The sequence below is a fragment of the Mustela lutreola genome, chromosome 8 (assembly GCF_030435805.1).
Source record: "Mustela lutreola isolate mMusLut2 chromosome 8, mMusLut2.pri, whole genome shotgun sequence".
Taxonomy (NCBI): Eukaryota; Metazoa; Chordata; class Mammalia; order Carnivora; family Mustelidae; genus Mustela; species Mustela lutreola.
Window position 1 is genome coordinate 24,007,195 of NC_081297.1, and position 23,380 is coordinate 24,030,574.

General features: G+C 42.2%; 1 protein-coding gene across 1 annotated transcript in view; it reads left to right on the plus strand.

Moving 5' to 3' along the window:
• CUBN (cubilin) overlaps positions 1-23,380 on the plus strand; it is a 258,475-nt gene that overhangs the window by 115,124 nt on the left and 119,971 nt on the right. Inside the window, exons 29-31 of the mRNA XM_059184039.1 lie at positions 1,310-1,491; positions 6,697-6,871; positions 8,310-8,479. Of these exons, the coding sequence (XP_059040022.1) occupies positions 1,310-1,491; positions 6,697-6,871; positions 8,310-8,479 (527 nt within the window). The remainder of the gene's footprint in view (positions 1-1,309; positions 1,492-6,696; positions 6,872-8,309; positions 8,480-23,380) is intronic.

The following is a 23,380-nucleotide window of genomic DNA, read 5'->3' on the forward strand; positions in this document are numbered from 1 at the left end:
GTATATACCACATGGTGCAATATCTGATTGTTTCTTGTCATGATTTGCCTTAATTTCTTTCTAGGGCATAATATATACACATAAAATATAAGCTTCATGTTTGGGTTTTCCATGCTTGGGTCTTATATATCCAGGTTTTGTTTGTTTAGTTAGTGTTTAGGTATAAATAAGATTTTTGGGTTAGGACCTGTATCATTTACTATTTTTGTTTGTAACAGACTTGATTTTTTTAGAAGTGTTTTAAATTCACAGCAAAATTGAATGGGAGACAGAGTTCCCATTGATTTACCCCTGTCCCCACACATGTACAGCCTCTCCTATTATGAACATCCCCTGCCCCACAAACCCCAACCATAGTGGGACATTTGTTACAACTGCTAAACCTACACTGACACTTCATTATCACCCAGAGCCCATAATTTACTTTATGGTTCCCTCTTGGCATTGTACATTCTGTGATTGACAGATGTATAGTGACATATATCCACTATTGTAGTATCATAAAGAATAGTTTTACTGCCCTCAAAATCTGTGCTCAGCCTTTCTATCCCTCCTCTGCTCTAGCCCTGGCAAAGACTAATCTTTTTTACTGTCTCCATAATTTTGCCATTTCAAGAATGTCATGCACTTGGAATCATTTGGTAGTGGAGCCTTTTCAGACTGGTTTCTTTCATTTATGAATATATATATACCTTTCCTCCATATCTTTCTCTGGCTTGATAGCTCATTTACTGTTAGCATTGAATAATATTCCATTGTCTGGATGTAGCACAATTTATTTTATGCTTTTAGCTACTGAAGGACATCTTGGTTGTTTCCAAGTTCTGGCAATTATGAATAAAGCTCCTATGGACATATCATTTTTTTTTTTAATTTCCTATAGTCTCACATACAAAGGTAATGATTTTTAGCTCTTGGCATTCTAGATCTTGGATATGATAAGGAATCAAAAATAATGTATTACATACAAGGAAATTGGAGACTGAGAGACATGGTATTCACTAACACTTCTTGTTTAGTTCACTGCTCTTCCTACTGTGAAATTCTTTCCTAAATAAAATGAAGAAAATCTAAAAATTAGAATGCCATTTAAAGAATATTACCAAGGATTTGATGTGCTGAGAATAAGGACTAAGAATTATTATACCAAATGATATGATCAGTGTTTTTCAAGAATAAATTTAACAAGTTATAGCCATGATTTTTTTCACTGTGAATTTTTCAATTCTCTTTTGGTTGGTTGTATTTTTGAATTTTTTCCAGGGGTAAATGCTCTCTTTGAACTGACTGAGTCTTGCTAATTTAACAGGTTGCGGTGGGGAGTTGTCTGGGCCCACGGGCTCCTTCAGCAGCCCCGGATACCCTAACACGTATCCCCCGAACAAGGAGTGCCTCTGGTATATTACCACAGCCCCTGGGAGTAGCATTCAGCTTACCATCCACGACTTTGATGTGGAGTATCATGCAATGTGCAACTTTGACATCCTGGAGGTAGGAATTCAGATCGCTTATCAGCACGTTCCCTCTACCCCAGAATTCGGGGTGGAACTAGAGATCACCCTGCAAAACTCCCTAAATTATTTCCAGTGGCCAGTTGTGTTCTATGTCCAGACATTCCAACAAGTATCCATTCTCTGTGTGTGATGTTGACGAAGAAATGGGATTAATAATCTCAGTTTGGGTTTCCCTAAAAGCAGGGTTTGAAGGACTTGGTGGCAGGCAATTCAACTTGGAGATGGTAAGAGGAAGCAGGCGTGAGGGGACAGCAGGAGGTGGGGTGAAGGGCGAAGAGCCAGTGAGGGAGCCCCTGAGGGCCACTCGGGGGACTCAGGTCCCACTGGGACCCTCTGAGGTGCCATGAGGACTGCTCATCAGACCATCCCACTAAGGGTGTGAGTCTGAGGCACTGTCCCCAGACTCCTGTCCTCACTGATGGACTGCACTCAGGATTGTTATGGCCCCACATGTCAGTCTGAGAAATCTCCCTTAGGAAAGACGGTGGGGGGGGGTGCAGAGTGTAGAGAAGGGGTGGCCTTGGTGAGATGGCAGCTGCCACTGGGGGATCCCCATGGTGCAGGGTACGGAATGCGGCAACACCGCATGACATTTCCCTCAGATGATGAAGATGGCCTTTGAGAATCTATTATAATCAGGGATCTAGTCATTAGGAACAGAAACTGTCTGCTAAATTTAATGGCTTCCAACACACAAAGCTCATCACCTCAGCTCTAAAAATGGCTATCATGCTTCATGACAAGGGTTCGGTTTCTACAGGATTTCAGCTCCATGAAGGGCTAGGTATTTCTTTGTTTTGGTTTTGCTTTACTGCTATACCTACGGCGGAGTGTTTGGCAAACAGAAAAACACATGATATATATTTGTGGAATAGATGACAGCATATATATCTCTGATTGACACACCAAACTAACACACATAGCCGGAGGTTTGCGAAGGGATTTTGACATCCATTTTCCCATTTGAATGTTAAATAATCCTGCGAGGTAAGAAGGGAATTTTGTCCCCATTTTACCATCGTCAAAACAGAGGCTCAAAAATATTGATGGGTTTTTCCATGACCACAAGGACAGTGAGTGGATGAGCTTGGAACTGAATCCATCCCCTACTCCATGCTCTGCATAAGCCAGTACAAAAAGAGAGATAGAGGTGGGCAGTGTACAAGATGTTGAAATGATGAGTGGCATGAGCTTTAGAGGAAACTTTAGCACTTAAAACATCATTTAATCACAAAACAACTTCCTTTTTTTTTAAGATTATATTTATTTGTTAGAGAGAGAGAACAAGCAGGGGAAGCTACAGGCAGAGGGAAAAGCAGGCTCCCCCATGAGCAGGGAGCCCGATGCAGGACTTGATCCCAGACCCTGGGATCAAGACCTGAGCCCAAGGCAGATGCTGAACCCACTAAGCCACGAAGGCGTCCCAACAAGTTCTTTCTTTGAAAAGAAATGGGGTTCTCAAATCCCCTCACTGAGTGGAGGCGGAATCACAGAATTGTACTGAGCAGCTCTGGGCTCTCTAAATGCCGCAATGAATGAAATCAGAGACGGAGCTGATTAAGTCTTTGTCTTAAAGCCTTTTACCCTTGTCTTCATGTCGGTCCTGGGTGTTGCCAAGTCATGACTCCATCTCAGAAGAGGAAAGGTTTTTGGGAAGAGAGAACAAGGTGACTCCTGAAATTCACACTCACAGTGTGAGTAGGACTAACACTCACATGTGGAAGGTACAAATGGTCTTTCTTGCCAGCAAGGATATTTTTCAGTGGCATAAAACCCCTTAACAGTTACAAAGGGTTTTCCACAGTAAAACCCTTTTCCACAGTAATGTGAAATGTTCCTAACCCTTCATTTTCATATTCCAAAGCACATGTGATTGTTGCCCACTTGGCAAAATGTAAATGGATTCATTGTGCTGAGGCTTTTGTCACACCCATGACATGAGAAAGCAGACTAGGGCTGTTTCCTGCAAGACTCAACTAGGGGGCACAGGGGGACAAGGCATGGTCTCCAAGCAGCTGCATTTAGGCAGTCTGAACCCTGCGCAGAAAGAGCTCTGAGGTGAGGCTCCCATCAGCTGGGGCTTATTTTTGTTAGAACAACGTGGTCTCCCATGTTGCATCCAAATCAGGGTTTGGGGGGACTCTTTCGAGCCCCTTAAGTATTTTTGGGAAAGTTTACTTTTTACGGCTGAAATGAGTAACCCCCTTATGTTTTGTTCAAAAACCTTGTTTGACATCTTGGCAAATGCTTCCATCAGGTGGAAAGTGCTGTAATAAATCTGCACTAATGATGATAAAAGGAATTTTTCCATCCCTCATACCATAGGTGCTGATAACATGCTAGCAATAGGTTTCAAAATGTTCCCTGGGGTGGTCACACGGCCTGGAGACATGGCTGACTTTTCTAGATCTGCCTGCTCCAAGCCTTGCCAGATGGGACCTCTCTATCACCAAGTATGAGGCTTACCTGGGTTTCACCAGATTTTACCAGGAGCCAATATTTTTTCCCCCCTCAAAACTCAGTGTCCAGAAAGTGGCCACTTGCATTAAGCAACAGCCGTTCGGTTACTCATAACCCTGGAATGCTGACTTGATTGTAACAATCAATGGAGCTAACAGAGCAGAAAGAAATGTTCAAAACAGATTAAAACCATAGGCTTTGAAAATGTTCTATATCCTGAGCATTTTATAAAAACACATTTTTTAATCTCTGATCATCAGACCCGCTTCCCCCTCCCCCCGACCCCGCAAGTTTAGTCCTATGCTGTAGCCGAATGAACCACACCCTGAAATTCTTTCCATCTTTTTCCTCTTTTGAAGAGTCATGCGTTAACTGTTGGTGTTATTTGTGGAAGCCAAAAGTACCGTTCTATTGTTTGGGTCATGGAAATACTGGCTGATTTTGCTTCAGTCTCTTGAGAAAGGAGCCTGCTCCTGCATAAAGCAGAAAAGGAAATCCACTCCTTGGGGCAATAAATCAAGACAATTGCTTGGTGTGGGCAGTTTACTCCCTCTGGTCTCTCCGGGATGGTCTGTTGTGAGTCCAGCCCCGTAAGAGGGGAAGCAAAGAATATCAGAAGCGGCAGTGTTGATTCTTCTGGAGGCTTCTAGGCCCAGCGGACTCATACCCTCAGACCCATTGTGTTTGTGATCTTAAGGGGACCCCGAGCAGGGAAAACAGAGAATATTTTGCCGACGTGCAAGTTTTCTTTGTCAGAACTAAAGCCTTGTGCTCAGTGTTCTTTCCAAATATGTGCTGTTTATTGGGCTCAGATGATTGGGAACACATGCTGTCAGTTTCATGCTCTGAGGACTGTGTTGGGGCGAAGGGGGGGGACGCCGGCAAATCGGGAAAGGACAGCATAAGCCCGAAGCAATCTGCTCCTGTCATTTGCACATGTGTACGCATAAAGGGCCACACAGGGCTCCTCCAAAAGTCCTGCTTTTGGTGGGACTTAAGGGGCCACACACACATAGCTCCTCCTATGAAAATAAGCTTGAAGCCATCCGCCTGCTTCATTCCTTTGCAATTAAAGTCCTTGTGCTCAGCCCTCTGTGAACAGCAGTTTCATTCATTTTGGCCTTTCCTGCATGGCTGGGGGGAATGAATCAGACAAAGAAATCATTATAGATTCAAATCACACAGCCTCACCAAAAGTAGGCTTCTTGTTCTCCCTCCCTCCCCTCAGAGAACCCGTGAGTGATTCCCCCTATCAGTCAACAGCTGCCCTGAGGGTGGGCGAGGGCCTGGGGCCGGAGGAATGGTGGGGGAGGGCTTGGAGGTGTGAGAGCCAGACCTGAGGCGGGAGTGGGAGGGCCCTGCACACTGATCTCCCCAGCATTGCTCTCCCTCTTCCGCTTTCTCCCTGGAGCACTGAATAATGAGCATATGCCATGTGGGGGAGGGGGAAGGACCCAGATACCATTATGCCTGAAAACTGTCACCAAAAATGGCCTTTCTTTTTTTTTTTTTTTTAAGATTTTATTTATTTATTTGACAGAGAGAAATCACAAGTAGACGGAGAGGCAGACAGAGAGAGAGAGAGGAGGAAGCAGGCTCCCCGCTGAGCAGAGAGCCCGATGCGGGACTCGACCCCAGGACCCTGAGATCATGACCTGAGCTGAAGGCAGCGGCTCAACCCACTGAGCCACCCAGGTGCCCCAAAAATGGCCTTTCTGCTACAAATTTGAGTTGGCCAGGTCTGGAGGCAGGGGTTCAGTACCTTTCGTTTGATTCTTATCTTCCTGTCCCCTTCCTCCCCACCCCCAGAGAGAAATCTGTGTATGAGGAGTTAGAGACCTGCCCTGGGCTGGGTACATCTGCCTGAAAGATGTGACTCTGAGGCCCCAGGGTGAAGGTGGGGGCACTTCCTGGGAGGAATATGTCCCTGGGGCACTGGGTCCTAGTCAGGTAGATGGTTGCCAATTGGAGGAGCCCAGGAGACCTGAGGACACTTGAGATGGATCTAGAGGGAGACGTCCAGATACTGGGCAGTGTCCAGGGCCATTCCCCAAAGGAATCCAGCTGCTCTCGGTCATGTTCTCAGCAGTGGGATTCCGGGAGTAGATTCGGAAAGAATCAGGGGGCGTCCCTCTTAAGGATACCACAGAACACACTGATACAGAGGTGATATTTTCACTCTGTCTGAAAAACACAAAAGATGATATTACATGCTTAATTTTATAAAGTATTCAAATGGCTAAGTGGAAGATCCTTTAAAAATCCAACAGGGAGCTCAATAGCTTCAGCGAACTGTCACAGACCAAGTGGCTTTATGCTAACTCTATTCCCCCGTGCCTAGAAGAGTTAGATAGCCAGACTCGATACAGTTTTATCGGCAATGCCTCTGCCAAAGAAAGCAGGAAATCCTATGAAGACGTGGAAAGAGGAAGGAGGGAGATAGGGAAGATTCTGGAATAATCTGTTCAGTTCCGCTGTACAATTCTGACTGATAGAATAAGCAGGCGTTTTGTGGGTGGCAGAATTTGTGTGTTCCTAGGGCTGAGGGAGTGCCTTTGAAAACCCAGCTGAAGTTTATAGTTCACCCCACCCAGGAAGGCTGAGATTTCAGTCTCTCATGATAATAGAATTCAAGAGCTGGTGGTAAAACAAGGTCAGGGGAAGGGCTGTCATTGCTTAGATCTCTCTTAATTTTAGTCGTCTTTTCTTCATCCCGTCTTAGGTCTATGGAGGCCCCGATTTCCACTCTCCCCGAATAACCCAGCTGTGTGCCCAAAGATCATCTGAGAATCCCATGCAGGTCTCCAGCACTGGAAATGAGCTAGCCATCCGTTTCAAGACCGACAGCTCTATAAATGGGAGAGGCTTCAATGCCTCATGGCAAGCAGTCCCTGGAGGTGAGTGAACCGAGGAGGAGGTATCTCCAAATACTTGGACTGAACCCTTATAAATGTCATGAAATGATTAGAGAGAGAGGCATGAAGCCCTAACACAGTGACAACTTGGAGACTCCTCAAATGGTAAATACTGCTTTGGTATTTATTCTTCCCTAAAAACCATGTGATAGAATTTAACTTCCAGAGTTAAAATATGTGAAAGTATGCAAATCCATTGTAAAAGTAGAAGCAGGGTAATTGGTTAGACTAACTTACTCTCCAAGGGCCTTGGGCTGTTCTCTGGCCTCAAATATGGGCATCAGCAAAGGGAAAATTACTTCATGCCATGGTACAGATCTTTGGATGCTTGGCAGATGCCCAAACTGTAAAAGTTAGATTTGTGCAATCTGAAGAATTACCGTGTATTATACAGTGGTGTCCTGTCTAGCATCTTAGGCAGTCTAATAATATTTACCTGTTGTGAATTTTTTTAAATAAAAAATGAATGCACAAAATATTTGAGCAGAAGTTAACCTATACAGCTACTAATAAAGCCATGTTACCTGGCAGCTTACTAGGTGCCAAGGATCTAGTCTGTTCTGTGAGCATGATCTCATTTCATCCCTCACAATCAGCCTATGAGGGAAGGTAATTTCAAATCATCACCTTACTAATGAGGAAATTGAAATGTAGAGATGTTAGTACTTGTCCAAAGTCACATACCTAGGAAATTCCAAAGCATAGATTTGACCCCAGGCTAACTCATGGCCCCACTTAGGGAACTCGAAGGTGGTGTAGTAAGTATGTTGGATCTTTCCTAAAGTTAATGATGTGTGAATTTAAAGAGGAATATATATATGATTATGTAGACATAGTGTTTAGATTACCCCAAATGATTGTCAGCTATTAGAAAATAATACTACATTTTTATTATAGGTTTATATTATTATAACTCCAAGATATGACAAGGCATAGAGATAGACAGTGATAGGTATTTGATAATATCATAGAAATAAAAAGACTGAATTACTGTACCAGGCCCAGAATATTAAATTTTAAAAGATAGATATTAAATTATTAAAAGCATACACTACTAAGTTACCAAATTCTTAGGAGATGTGTTATTCTACAGTTTATTTTTAGAGAACAAATAAGAGGCATTTTATGACTTTATGAGAATAGGATTTTATTTGCACTTATTTTTCAGTATTTAAAAAAATTTTTAAATTACTTTTGTCATCAGTATTAAAAAATTTTAGGGATTTTCTTAGTCATCCTTCTTCCTTTTGTTGGGATGAATGAAATTAATGGTGGATATTCAGTTCTGCGCAATGGTTAGCACCAACATAAAACAGGCAGTTGAACAAGGCAACATATTGTTCTAAGCTATCAGGTCATGGGGCAAAGTTTTATGCATCATGGACTCCTCTCATTCTTGAATTGGGTTTCCTACTTACAGGTTGTGGTGGGATTTTCCAGGCTCCCGCTGGAGAGATTCATTCTCCAAATTACCCCAGTCCTTACAGGCGTAACACTGACTGCTCCTGGGTCATTCGGGTGGAAAGAAATCACCGTGTTCTCTTGAACTTCACTGATTTTGACCTTGAACCTCAGGACTCTTGTATTACGGTAGGTGACACAATTTCAAGCACCGTCTATAGTCAAACCAGGGTCAGAATATTGCCTTGTGAGCATATTTAGTAAATGCATTAATTATGGATGTTTTCAGCAGTAAATCATGGGAAACCCAACTATTGGCAACCTAAAATACAAGGACATTTACTTTTTTATCTAAATACAAATCAGGAGGTGGTTGATCTCAGGGTTTTTTTTAGCAACGCCATTTCTGTTCTATCATCCGTAGTGTGTTCTACCATCCATAGTGTGTTGATTTGTCATTTTGTGTTTGTTTCTTCATTGTCAGAAAATGGTGGCAGTAGCTCTGAACATCCTTCCTAAGTATAGATGCAGAGAAAGGGAGAAGGAATTATGATGTTTTTTCTGTTTTGTGTTTTTTAATCAAGGAAACAAAATTTTCATGCAAGTCTCCTTACATATATCATTAGTCAGAGTTAGCTGCAAGAGAGAATAGGGAACTTTTAATGAAACAAATTTATCAAAATATTTCAAATAAATTATTATTAAGCCTCCTGGGAGTTTCCATGGGTTCTTTTTTTCTTGAGGTCAGGGTATCTCAGTCTGCTACTAGAACAAATCAATGTCTGATAGGACAGAATAAATTGGGGGATTGAGGTGGAGATACCTATTACTTGGCCAGATGACCAAAGTTTCTGTTACTACCTTCAACTTTAGTACATTCTCACCTGAAACTGATGCTTTATCCTTAATGTAAAAGTAAATGAGGATGTATTTTGAGATTTTCTTTTTTTTTTTTGATTACCTGATTTTTTTAACTAAAAATTTTCCATCTTTCATTTGTATTTAGAAACATTTCATTCAGGGATGCCTGGGTGGCTCAGTTCATTGAGCAGCTGCCTTCGGCTCAGGTCATGATCCTAGCGTCCTGGGATCAAGTCCCACATTGGGCTCCTTGTTCCGTAGGGAGCCCACTTCTCCCTCTACCACTCTGTCTGCCTGTGCGCTTGCGTTCTCGCTCTCTCTCTCTTTCTGACAAAAAAATAAATAAATAAAATCTTTAAAAAAAAAAAAAGAAACATTTCATTCAAATATAAACCAGATTCTCTTGGCTAATGGGTCTTTCTATTTTAGTTTTCTGACAGTTTCTTACACAAACTCCGACTGGCTAGCTTTCAGACTTACCTCAGGAAAACTCAAAAGTTGTTTTACATCTTTCAAAGTAGTCCAGTCAAATGGTATGATTTCAAATACTATTTTACAAGGTAAAATTAGTAAACTACTTAAAAGATCAGTTGATTTATGACTAAGTATTCGTCTTCTAAATGAATCTTCAGAGTCTAAGTTGGCAAAGCATTGTACAAACTTAAGGTATAGAGCAAAGTGTACACTTGCCATAATGGTGACTCAGACCAACTCTCCTGAAAAAGATAATTTAAACATTTTAGGTGATATTAAAAAACACCTTCCTAAATGTAGCAAAGAACTCACAAGATAGTGTGAAATCTCTGAGTAAATATTGAAGAGGTGTGAGCCTAGTATTTGAGATCGCTTTTACCTCTAGGGCATTTGCTGATCCAGATGGGGATAGCAGCACCTCTGTGAGCCTCTCAGGGCAAAGAGGAGCAAAGTGTGAGTTTAGAGATGGAATAGAGTGGAAGTCCTGGCAAGCCATCTCGTATCAAGGTAAAGAACAGTAAAACACCCTACACAGACTGCATCCCAGCTTTGAGTCAGCTGAGTGGACCCAAAATCTAAATGAGAGGATACCCTGTACTGTTAATGTATCTCTGGACATCTGACAAAAGCAATTTAGAATTTTCTTCAAAGGGACATAAAATCATCCTAGATCTCATTTCTACTAATAAGTTTTCATGGGCAATAGCCAGCACACTATCAAAGATATGCATGTACCTGAGGAGATAACAACATAAATGAGATACAATATGAATAACAGACAATGGAAACAAACATATTAACGTGGCAGATTGGTGAACAATTATGATTACTAGGCTCATGGAGATAAAAGTCAACTTTAAACTCTCAGCAAGGAACTGCAAACTATGAAAAGTGACTTTGCAAATATGAATGAGAACCAATTAAAATTTTTAAAATTGGATGAAATATAATAGCTGAAATTAAGATCTAGTCAAAGATTTTTTTTTTAATATTTTAGACGATTAGACAGATGAAGAGAGAAAAAGTGAACTGGAAGATAAGTCAGAAGAATCTATCTGGGGAAAAAAGCATGGATAGGCAAGAATATGGAAAATATAGGAGAGAGGTTAAGACACATAGAAGAGGCTTATAAAAGGTATACATTTAATTGTAATCTCAGAAGGAAAAGTGAGAGTTAAATGGAACAGAAGCAGTATTTGAAAAGTTAATGACTGGGGTGCCTGAGTGGCTCAGTTGGTTAAGCGTCTGCCTTCAGCTCAGGTCATGATCCCAGGGGCCTGGGATGGAGCCCCACATTGGGCTCTCTGCTCAGCAGGGAGCCTGCTTCTGCATCTCCATCTGCCCCTCTGCCTGCCTATGCTCTCTCTTTCTGTCAAATAAATAAATAAAATCTTTATTAAAAAAAGAAAAACTAATGACCAAGACTTTTCTAAATCTAATGAAAGACATCACATTTAGAAAAACAAGAATCCCAAGGAACCCAAACAACTAAGTGAGTAGAAATAGAAAGAGAAATAAATAGAAAGATATACTAATAAAAAAAAAAAAAAAAAAAAGAAAACCTGAAGATAAAAGGAAAATGTTACAATCAGCCAGAGGAGTAGGTAGGAGAGCAGATTGCCTTTTAGGAAGTGGCAGAGTGGACCCTGACTTTTCAACAGTGGTAATTAGAAGGGCAAAAGACAATGGCATGGTATCTTCAGTCTAAAGAAAGAAAATAACTACTAGCCAGGGACTCTGTCCTCTCCTAAAATAGTCTTTAAGAATGAAGGTGAAATAAAGCATTGCAACAGAAAAGGGTCTTCAAGAGAAGTTAAAATGGTCCAGAAACAAATTGTTTACTTTCTAGATGCGCCTGCAATGGGCATTTCTCCACCATTTGCTTCCTCTCCCAGTTGGTGTGGTGCCAGGTACAGTATCTTCTCTTCTCTTTGGTAAAGTCCATAACCCATAAAATTCAACATACAAAAGCCTGTGAACAAAACAAAGCCTAGGTCAAATGGGTCAAAGGCACGCCCAGCATGGCTACATTTTTCCCCTCCTGTGTTCATGAGTAGAGCTTTCCACCTACATGGGATATAAATATACAGATAGAGTTTGCTATTAACCACAGCCATATCTCAGCCTACAGCTGGCCTTGACTTACCAAACTTAGCAGGAGGCAACAGATAGGAGGAAATGAAGCCTCAAGTATGATCTGGTCATAGGCATGGAGACAGGAAAATAAACCCAAAGACAGGTGCTGGGAGGAGTTCAGTCTAGCAAATGAAGGTAAAATATAAAATGTAATAGTCCAAACAAGTTGTCGGAAAAAGGGAATCCTGTATGAGGTAGTTGGACTATCCCTGCCATTGGACCGATGGGGCTTTCAGAAACAGTTGCCACTAAGCACTTGAGCAAAACTCCAGGTTTCTTGGGAAACCTGGGTGGCTCGTTCAGTTAACCATCTGCCCTTGGCGAGGGTCATGATCCTAGGGTCCTAGGATAAGTCCTGCATTGGGTTCCTTGCTCAGCAGGACACTTGCTTCTCTCTCTGCCTGTCACTCCCCTGCTTGTGCTCACTCTCTCTCTCTCTCTCTCTCTCTGACAAATAATAAAATCTTGGGAAAAATTTTTAAAAACAAATAAAATAAAAAAGAATTACCTCAATTGCATGGTGCCGTGGTTAAGAAGTCTAGCCCTGTGGTGAGGAAGACCTGGGGCAGAGCCTGAATTATGCCATTTTCAGGTAGTGAAGAAAGTTAACTTTTCAGTTTTGGTTTCTTTAACTGTGAAATGGGGAAAATAAGAGTACCGGTGTCAGATTTGTTGTTGGGATATTCGGGATGCTGTAAGTGACCTGCTTTTCATGTAGAAAGGTATTGATTTGTGCTAGCCATAATCAGAATGGTGCTGATGGTGAGTGCCCTCCGAGAGGCATGTTCAATGAGCCCTGGGAGAGGGGGTGGCATGAAATACTAAAAGGAGCAATGGGCTGAAGATTCAGGGCTCCCCATCTGTGACCGTGGGCCTCAAGGACATCAGTGAAAGAAGAGCCTGCTTAGGAATCTTTCTCGTAGCATAGGGCCTACTATCTCATGTCCCTAAGACTTCATAACCATAATAATCATCATGAGAAAACAGAGGGAGCAATTCATTTGGATCTGGAAGCCAGAGAAGTTTTCACACTGGAGATGACATTTTAGTGGCAGAGTTTCACCAGTAGAAATGTGGGAGTGAGGCCAGGAGAGGAGGCTTTGGGAAAAGAATTGGGGAAATTATGCACAGAGGGATGACTACACACAGACCTGTGAGGATAGCAAAGATGTTGTACTGGCGTGTAGCAGGCTACCCATGGCTGAGCATGTAGAGACCAAGAGCCTATAGAAGACATTCTCAGTAGCCTCAGGATTGGACAAACCCTCTCATGCTTTCTGAATCTGTAATTATTTTATAGATTGTATGAAGTTAGTAGAAGATTTCTGTGAAACAGAAGAATTGTAACTCAAAACTGTATTTTACAATGATAACAGGTGGACTTGTGAGGACTGGGTTGGCAGAGAGAGAGAAAGGTAACATGAAGGCTGTTTGGGAAGCTATGGAAAAGCCTTGGGCAGTGGCCTTGGGTGTGGAAAAGAAGAAATGTATTGGAGAAGTCATGTGGTTGTACTGTCACCAAAATTTAGAGACTAATTACATGGTAGAAGGTGAGGTGGGCGATAGAGATGAGGGAGTCAAACCTATTCACTTGAAGAATGAGTGAGTGATGACACTATGAAGTGAGTAAAGGGCTAGATACCATGAGTTTGATTTGGAAACTTTTCAGTTTAGCAGTCTACACTATGGCCCTTATAAAATTTGACATGGGAGTTTAGGGCTCACGACAGCATCTGAGCCAGACATATACATTTGGGAATACCCTGTATATCTGGGTAGTTGTTAAAGCCACAGCAGTAGGTATGATCACCTATAATAGCATTTTCTAAAGAGAAAAGCGCCAAGTAAACTCTTTAGGAAATATCACCGGGGCGCCTGGGTGGCTCAGTGGGTTAAAGCCTCTGCCTTCGGCTCAGGTCATGATCTCAGGGTCTTGGGATCAAGCCCCGCATCAGGCTCTCTGCTCAGCGGGAGCCTGCTTCCTCCTCTCTCTCTGCCTGCCTCTCTGCTTACTTGTGATCTCTGTCTGTTAAGTAAATAAATAAATAAAATTGTAAAAAAAAAAAAAAAAAAAGAAATATCACCATTTAAGGGGCAAATGGAGGAACAGAGGAAGAAAAGACTAAGAAAAGGCATTCAGAAGTAGGTGGAAAATCAGAGAGAGTGGTAGTATAGAAATGAGGAGTGAAGTGAATTTTGAGAGTAAGTGATCACAGGAATCAAAGGTATCAAATACAGCAGAAGTCAACTAGGAAGGGGATTGAAGCCAAGCCACTGGATTAAGTCTTTGAGGACTTTGATAACCTTGTAAGGAGCAGGATGGGTGTGGGTAGTAGTGGAAGATCACAGTGGGTTAGGAGAGGCAGGCGCTTCTTAGCTTTTTCCTGGAGTTATGACAGTGAATGTTATAAGGAAATAAAAGGCTATAATCTACAGGTAAGGCAAGACCAATGGAAAGTTGTTTTTTTTGCTTTTGTTTTGATTTGTTTTAATGATGGAAAAGCTCGAGCTTGTGGGGAAGGCATGGTGCTGTTGAAAAGGAGCAACTGAATGTAAGGGATACATGGAGTAATTGATGAAGTCATGTTCAAGGCAGAGATCTAGAGATAGATTGGTCCTATAAATTTCATATTTTCAGGATGAGAAATTAAAACACATGGCCAACCCCAAGACGTACAGTTTTCTTTGATTTATTTATAAATGTATTTATATTGATGTATTTATATTGAAAATTACAGAAATCACACATAAGCCATTTTTGTCTGTGCAGTTTACAAATCACCTTGACAAACGGTTAAAGTAATGTGAAGAGGGACTGTTCTGGTAAACTAGGGTAGAGATCTGCTATGTGTGGTTGCCAAGTGGACCCAGTTCTAGGATGGGAGGCTGGCAGAGCTTGGAAGCGGACAGACAGTGTCCTGGTGAGGCTGCAAGCTTGGCTCCAAGTTTCAGTTAGCTGTCCAGGGGTTCATGAAGGCGAGCATTGAGGCACCAACCATCTATCCTTTACAGCTAGATGGACACTGGATGTGAAACATAGCCTACAGTCCAATATCTTACATAACATCTCTGCAGTTTAAGTTCAGACAAAGCCAATCATTCATTCTGGAGACATTCAAGTTAATTTCTTGGTCCTTTTGCTTAGACGGAGTCATTAGCAAAGAGAAAAACATTCGGCTGCCAGTGATGTTGCCAGATAACATTTGTGTTCATGGGATCTTTAATAGAGCTCAATTGTACTATTAAATATCAAAGTAAATTCTGGCTGGATGGGACCAGAAATCATGCTTTTTAAGACTCCTGTAACAGTTTGGATTGTCAGAAGTGGAAATATTAATTTTAACAGACATTATGGCTAATAGTTGCAAATACATAGATACATGGGATATTAAGTTTACAAGAGGAGAGATTAGAGGTAATTTACTCTCATATGCTGATTTTTGGGGTAGCATTCTTATTTTAAAAAATAAGAACATTGAAGTCCATATGGTCAGGATCAAGACCCGGTAACAATTAATAGCAGGACCAGCACTAAAACATAAGCAAGCCTAAAGTAACAATAAGTATTCTGAGAAAATATAAGAATTACAGTGGGCATGTGAGGAACTGAATAGTAGAATAGAAGACAACTGAAAAAATAGGAGGAGGAAACAAAGCTAGAGTTCCTTTGGAATCATTTTGAATTCTCTTTTGGATGGCCCAGATTTAATTTATCAATATAAGGAAGAGTGTTAGGATTCCAGAGATGAGGTAGAAGGTGTCTTTGCCTTGACATTGGGTGGTCTGGGCTCCATGGACCCATTCAATCTTTGGTGTCAACTTTGCACCAGACCCTGTGGCACCACTAGTGTCCGGGCATGGCTCCAACACTCCCTCTTGTCATGGCTGGGGGATCTGAGTTTGCTCATTTATAAAATCGAATGCCTGGTGAACCCATAGATAGAAAGGATCCAGTTAGGAGTTGCATCTGTGGGTCAGAGGAGAAGCACAATGTGGGACATGAAGAAATAGACACTGAGGGTCTGGTGACGTCGGTATGGGAGTTCACTCCAGAGATCACAGTCAGACCCGCACCGACTCGCTAAGCTTCAGTTTCCACTCTGCAACAGGATTGGCCCTGGCTAGGAGGTCATCTCCACGCTCCACTTGCTGTGCAGAAGAGAGCTCCTCCTGTAGCAAGTCTGGTCCCCGGTGGTCCTAAGTGGAGGCAGGGGAAGCCCACAGGGACCCTCATCTCTCTTGGCCTTGTGGATGACAATTTTAAAATGGATCAGTAAGGCACAGCCTCCAACTCCTTTCACATAACCACCAGCAATAGTCTTGGTATACGAAAGGCAGCAGTCTGGTACATGAATCACTAATAGCTTCATGGCTGAACCCGTGAGTAAATGAATTTTGTAGTCCCTACTCCTGCAATCGTCAAGTGCTTCATTGGAAAACTGCAGATGACACATTTAGGAATGTGCTATGCTGAGTTCACTCCCTGGCACAATGATTGATATACAGTCTCACTCTTTCGAGCCACATGAGAACTCAGATAACATCACAGAGGCACGTTTTCTAGAATTTCATGCTACTATAATGAAAAAAGAAAGAGAAACGGAATTTTCTGACCTCTAATGAAATGGTGATGGCATCGTGGGGAGCTAATCAGAAAGCTCAACTGACGGTCAGGTTTCAACTAATTTGGTAATATGTTTGCACTTTCTACACTGTCCCTTCTGAGTGGCTAGTGCAATTAACCTCTGGCTCTCGGGAATGACACATTGTGAGTATTTCTTGCTAAAGCAGCAGTGGGACCCACTGGTTGGGCCTGACTCTGTATGGTCCGCACGAAAATGGCTCCATTATGTTGCCTTTCGTGAAGGCTGAGTATTAACGTGACCTCTGACTGATGGTTTAATTGCTTAATTAGAGTCTCTCTTCCGAGCCTTAAATCCATGTAGCTCTGTGAGCTCTTATCGATCTCTGAGCGAGGCTGGCAGTAGCTGGGTGTAGGAGCGGGAGAGGTCAGTTCTGCTGCTCCCGAGGGGGCCCTGGAGACTCCCGCCCCCTGGTTTCAGCATCCTCTTTGCTCAGCAGGATGGAATGTCTGCCTTGTGAGAATCAGTCAGAAGCAGATAAAAGCAAGCAGAGCACAGCCCTAGTCCAGCCTCTCGTTAGGAGAAAACATACATTAGGGCTAACAGAGCCTAGTACAAAAAAAGGCTGGGGAGGCACATGGTGAGTAACTGTTTTTCTTTCTGAAGCTTTGTGTGCCAGTGGAAGAGAAAGAAAACAAAGTGTGTGATTTGAAGTGAGGAAGACCAGACCCCCGACCCCCACCCATAGCCGGGGAGTCTGCTGTCCTTCACACAATTTGACCGTAAGGCACAGGGTGGACCAGGGCAAACGCAGAACACGGAATCCATATTTTGTTTTATTTATTTACTTTTTTTAAGAAACTGCCCATGATGTGTTTTCTTTTAAAACATTGATCTTTTCAAAACAGAGCAAATAGACACAGGAATAATAGAACTCAGCGCTTCAAAGAGACAATGGAAGCGATTCTTTAAATATTTATTGTTTTACAGATAGATCCAGGCCAAAAATCAGTCTCTCCCCACCTCCATTTCTTCCCTTTCTCCCTCACTTTTTCCCACAGAAAGTTCAGTTTCCATTTGCTGCTTGAGGACGATCTCCGACGATTTCTTTAAAACGTTTTATTCTGTGACTTGCTTTTGATAAGCCGCCTCGCCGTTTTGCCTTCCAGTACCGCATTAGTCACTCAGAGCTGTGCCAGTGCTCTTGGTCCCCAAAGCAAAGCATGACTGAGTTTGAAGCCACAATTCTCAATCTGCGGGCAGGGCCTTTGTTTGGTTTCGTTTGCATTTCAGCTCACGGTCTCCCTAAATGCTTGTTTATTTTTGAAAACGAAAGGAGCTTCTTGGATGTATTTTCCTATCAACATTTCCAGTAATCTTTGAGTTACTGCTTGCATCCATGCCAAATTACTAGAGGTTATAATCTGTAAAAATGGAAGACCGAGTGCAATAACTTAACAGCAAAGGAATAGGGATGACAAAGTCCCGCGGTGAGATGCGCAGCTGTGTATTTAACCTGGTGTTTCATCTCAGAGGCGCCGAGCTGGCAAACATCACCTACCGAGGAACCCCACACTTCCTCCCCCTCCCCCCACCCCCAAGGAAAGTTGCTATAATGAGTAATATTTTCATTTCCTTCCTCACATATACTTATGACTTTAATAGCTTGGATATTTTCCTAAGGGATCCCCCTCCCTATCACTTAATATTTCCTCTGTCTTGGAGCCGTTCCCATTCCAAGATGGGAATTCCTTTAATAGCTACACCACCAAGTGTAGCACGTGAAAATATTTTAGAGACTCTCATGCGCCAAACTGACTTTCTACCCCGATGTGAATGAACTCTTCCGTACCCCAAATATCTCATCCTTCCCCCGATCATCTTTAAGGCAATCCAAAGCAGTAGACATGTGTTGCAAGGAGTTCAAAATGAAATAAAAGGTAAAGACTGGGTTGCAAACCAAATTAGGCCAGGATCAGGTGAGAGAGGCCATGCTAGACCAGACAGGTTGTGATTTTTTTTTAGGCCAGTAAAGGACAAGAAGTGGATTTACATCTGAATCAAAGAAGAAAATCAAGTTTAGGAATCAGGGATACAAGTTTTAGGTTTGCTTCTTGGTCGTGGACACTGTGCCCTTTGTCACACAGTCTGCTGAATTAGCCACGCGGGGGATCCCATGCATGTTCAGTGGGATGGAATGCATGACAGGTGCCAACTGCCCTGAAATCCATGGGGGCTCCAGACGAGACTTTCTCAAATGCCACTGAGGATGCATTATTGCAGGTCTAAATAAATGAGGGACATTTCCATTCTATTTCCTGAGCTCCCGTGATTATCTTTCTCGGAGATCATGGACCTATCGCTTAGCTTCAGAAAATCATGATCTCTCGATATTCTATTCTCAATGAATAAAACTGTGTTTTACCTTTTCAGTTGGCTTTATGATAATTTGCTCAGATGTCCCACGGATGGGATTCATATACTGGCTCTACACGGCTGAGCGTGTGACTGTGAACAAGTTCTGTTTTCTGAGTCTCAATTTAACCAACTGTAAAGTGGAATTGGAAGAAGAATTGAATGTTTTTTAAATGTAAAGTATTTAACACAGTGTCTGGTACAGATAAATGTTCATTGCTACTCCACGTTTTTCTGTGACTACTTCTACTGCTTCTATTACTGTCTACTAATACTATGTTGAAGGTCTTATCTTTTTAAAAACTGTGAACCGTAGGTACACAGAACCAGATCTGTAATCCAAAGTTCATTTCTTTCTTTCTTTTTTTTTTTTAAGGTTTTATTTATTTATTTGACAGGCAGAGATCCCAACTAGGTGGAGAGGCACGCAGAGAGAGAGAGGGGAGGAAGCAGGCTTCTTGCTGAGCAGAGAGCCCGATGCGGGGCTCGATCCCAGGACCCTGGGACCATGACCCAAGCTAAAGGCAGAGGCCCTAACCCACTCAGCCACCCAGGCAACCCCTAAAGTTCATTTCTAACCATCCTCATTAGTTATGAACAGACTCATTTTATCTTACTTTTATATTCTTAAAAATCTTAAAATACCTATTATAATTTTTTTCACACATTCTCCACTCCATCATCTCACTGAATTGTATCACCTCATAAATGTGCTATTTTAACACCTTCCAGAAGATGCACAAATGAGTTGACAAGGAAAAAAGTAGTAGAGCAGAAAATGAGAACAAGAGCATAGTCTTACACACATATATGTGCGTATACATTCACGATCTGTTTGCCCGAAAAGCTCAACTCTGTTGCTCAGCCCAAACTTTGGGGGATTATAAAACATGCTGTGTGTTTTGCTTTTGAATTAAAATGGTTTCCTTTTACTCTAGCTTGTCATAAATTTTAACCCACACATTCAATTGGTTTATTTCCTCCCTGAGCGAAATGCAACTTTGTAAAGCCAGAAAATAGGAGAGGCAGTCGAAATGTTTTCCTACTCGCTTACTCTCCAGCATGATCTGAGGGAATAGATTCCAGTTTCTGGAAAGGAAAATGCAAACATTACGAGGAAGCTAATGTTCGTTTTCCCCCCTCAGTCATATGCTTCGGGCTGTGAGTGCTGACGATTTCTGGGAGGTGATCATGAGTCAGTCCTTCAGCCGGAGCGTGGATCAGATTGGCGGGCAGGGCAGGGGTCTTCGGGCTCAGTGCTGGGTGCTGCATGGCGATCAGACACTTGCTCTTCCTCTCTAAGCAAAGCTTCAGTGATTGCGTTATTTTACAGGATGGGGAACCTCGGCTTTCTTGTATCCCATGTTACATTTTATAAAGAGTGCACTGCAGTCGTGGTTTGTTAGGAACGCGAGTTAGAGGAGACACCCATTTAGGCAGGGAAAACTTCAGGCTGCTGTGGTGAGAGCTGATGAGGTGCCGCACCCAGAGGAGGCCCCGTGGAGGGAGTAGTGGGAGGGAGTAGGAGAGACCTTGGAGAGAGAATTGACAGAACATAAAGACCCCCTGGATTTGGGGGCTATGGCAGAAGTCTGGGGCAAGAAATGAGGGAGAAGGAGGCATTAGGGGAGGGAGGATGACTTTAGTCTGAGACACTGACACTCGAGGTTTGTGGCGCCATCCAAGCAGCGATGTCTGGAATGCCGTGGGATGGATAAGCCTAGAGCCTGGAGAGAGGTCTGCGGTACATTCGGAGATATTAGCCAACGAACAAATGTGTTGGAGCTCTTAAAGCAGAACCTGTATCTGTTTAACTACATTCCTGTGAGGCAGCAAAAGGCCAGATTAAGTGGCATTAGTAGCCATCTGGCTTAGCTACTGCGGTACTGTCCGAGGAATAGCACATTTTCTTCTTGTCCTTGTATGGAATCGTTTATTTACATGTCTGACCGGTACACCCTTAAATATTTTAAATATATACGGTATTTAAAAGTTCTACGTGCTCCTCACATTAAATTTCTGAAATACAGAAAGGAAGAAAAAAGAAATTAATGCCACCTATAATATTGCTATATTAAGGACAGACTGTTACACATTTGGCTTATTTCCTACACAAACATACCAATCCAAACACACACATGTGTACTTACACACATGTAGACATAGATAGTTAAGGTACGACCACACATCATTTTGAATCCTACTTTTTTCACTTATCATTATTTAATATGTTTCTCCTTAAAAGTAATTTCTTTGGGCAGATAATCAATTATATGGACATACTAGAACTTATCTAACCACTAGCTTATTATTGATGACTTTGATTACTTCTTTTTTTATTATAATAATGCTATGAAGAACACATTTGTATGTGAATCTTATTCTACATATCCTATTTATTTCCTTGACATTAATTCTCTTTACCGAACACTCTGTTTTGAAATATGTTAAGTATATCGAAAAGTATAAACTATATAATGCATGTGAGTATACAATGAACAAAATCATTTCACTGTCCAGACTTGCCAAGTTGTAATATTTTGCCATATCTACTTCAAGTTCTTTTTTTTTCCCAAAAGAAATGAAGTACTCAGGAGACAGTGTAACCCCATGTGTAGCTCACACTGATACTATTCCCTATTCTTATCTTGAAGGATACCACAAATGAGAATTTGGGTTTATTATTCCTATGGCTATTTTTATACTTTTTCCATTTTTTATACTTTTTCCGTTTTTTAATACTTTGTCCATGCTGTAATGCAGACCTAATGCATTCTTTTGCCGCCATGCAATATTCTGTTTCATGAGTATACCATGAATCACATACCCATTCTGCCATTAGGATACATTCAAATTGCTTCCGATATTTGGCTGTTGCGACTCTTACAGCTACAGACATTCTTCTACAAATTTCTGAATACAGTAATGCAAGAGTTTCCCTAGGGGAAACACGTTGAAGTCAAAGTGCTAGATTTTATTTACCTACATTGCCAAATTCTACTAAAAACATATGCATGAGAATTCCTGTAATGAATTGGAGAAACTCATCTTCGCATTCATACCATATAATTTCCACTAAACTTTCCATACATTGTCCTATTTGAGCTTTACAATGGTGAGGCAGGAAGGGGTTCTCTACTTCCATTTTGAAGAGATGAAATGATAACCAGAAGCTTCTAACGTGGCTTGGCAAGAAAACAAATACCAGAGGCTGACCCAGGTCTCAAGTATAGGTGTCCAGACTCTAAGAACAGAATGCTTCCATGCGTTCTGGCCGAAAGGTCTCTGTGCCACCCACATGTTCTGAATCTAAGAGCAGCGTGCTGTCCTCTGGGCCTTACTTGTTTCGGTGGAAAATGTCACAGGGGCCAGAATCTATGCCTAGTTCAGCAAAGGTTATGCAACGGAAAGGACAGGAACAGTGTGGTCTGAGCTAACCATGGATATCAACACCCATTTTTTTAGAAAGATTTATTTATTTATTTTAGTGGGGGAGGGGCAAAGGGAGTCCCAAGCAGACTCTGCGCTGAGCACAGAGCCTCATGCAAAGCTCTACCCGATGACCCTGAGATCATGACCTGGGGACCTTGGGGAGGAACCTAGATTTAAAAGCACTGCCTTTCCCGAACTTGGTTGGATGCTTTGTTACTCCCAACTCAACTGGTGCATTATAAATTCTTGAACAATTTGTGATAGTCTTACTTTCCAAAGAACTAAGACAGAAACAAAGAAAGAAGTGGGTAGGATTCCCCCATGAGTGTTTCTCATGTGCCAGTGACTCCTCCCTCCATTCCGGGGAGAACCAGCTCTTTAAAGGGAAGTGAAGGTGTCACGCTGTCTTCATTTCTCCCCTTTGCACACACAGCTCAGCCCACTCAGTTAGTGTCTGCCCGTCATCACGCCCTGACCACTCATGAGACCTCCAATGACCTCCAAGTCACTAAGTTCATGAGTACTTTTTGCTCCTTTCGTAGAGTTTTCAGTAGTAGATCAGTCCAGGTGTGGAAAAGGAGACTCAGAGATTTAGGAAACCCATTATTCTCCATAACATTTTCTGGAATTTCTGCACAGAGAAGTAAGGAGAGAAGGGAGGCGGTCACCCTGATGGCCATCTCTTGCTTCCTATAGCCCTTTCCTTTCTTTCTCTCTCATATTAAGAGAATGTTGGAATTTATAATTTTTTCCCTTTATTTCTACAAGATACCAGAACCTGAGGTTCTTTTGTGTAGCAGACTTTGCCTAAATATTTCAAGACTGGCAGGTGATTACTGCAAAGAACAGCCTTGCAGAGAAGTTCTAATATGACATTAGACATCCTTATCCTGAAGATTCCATTGTCCATTCCTTCCTCACGCCTTCATTTCACACCTCCTGCATTAGTTAACTATTCGCTGCATAACAAAATTTCTCCAAGACCGAATGCCTTAAAACAACTGCACTGATACTTTCTGTGAGTTAGGAACGCCAGTGCTGCTCACCTGGCTCTCTCCTAGCTCACTCACAAGCTTGTCGGCAGGACTCAGTGGATTTGGTTCAGGGCAGACAGTGGGCTGGAGGCCTCCCTCAGCTCCTCGCAGGGCAGGCCTCTCTGCTGGGCGTCTCATGGCACAGCAGCTTACTC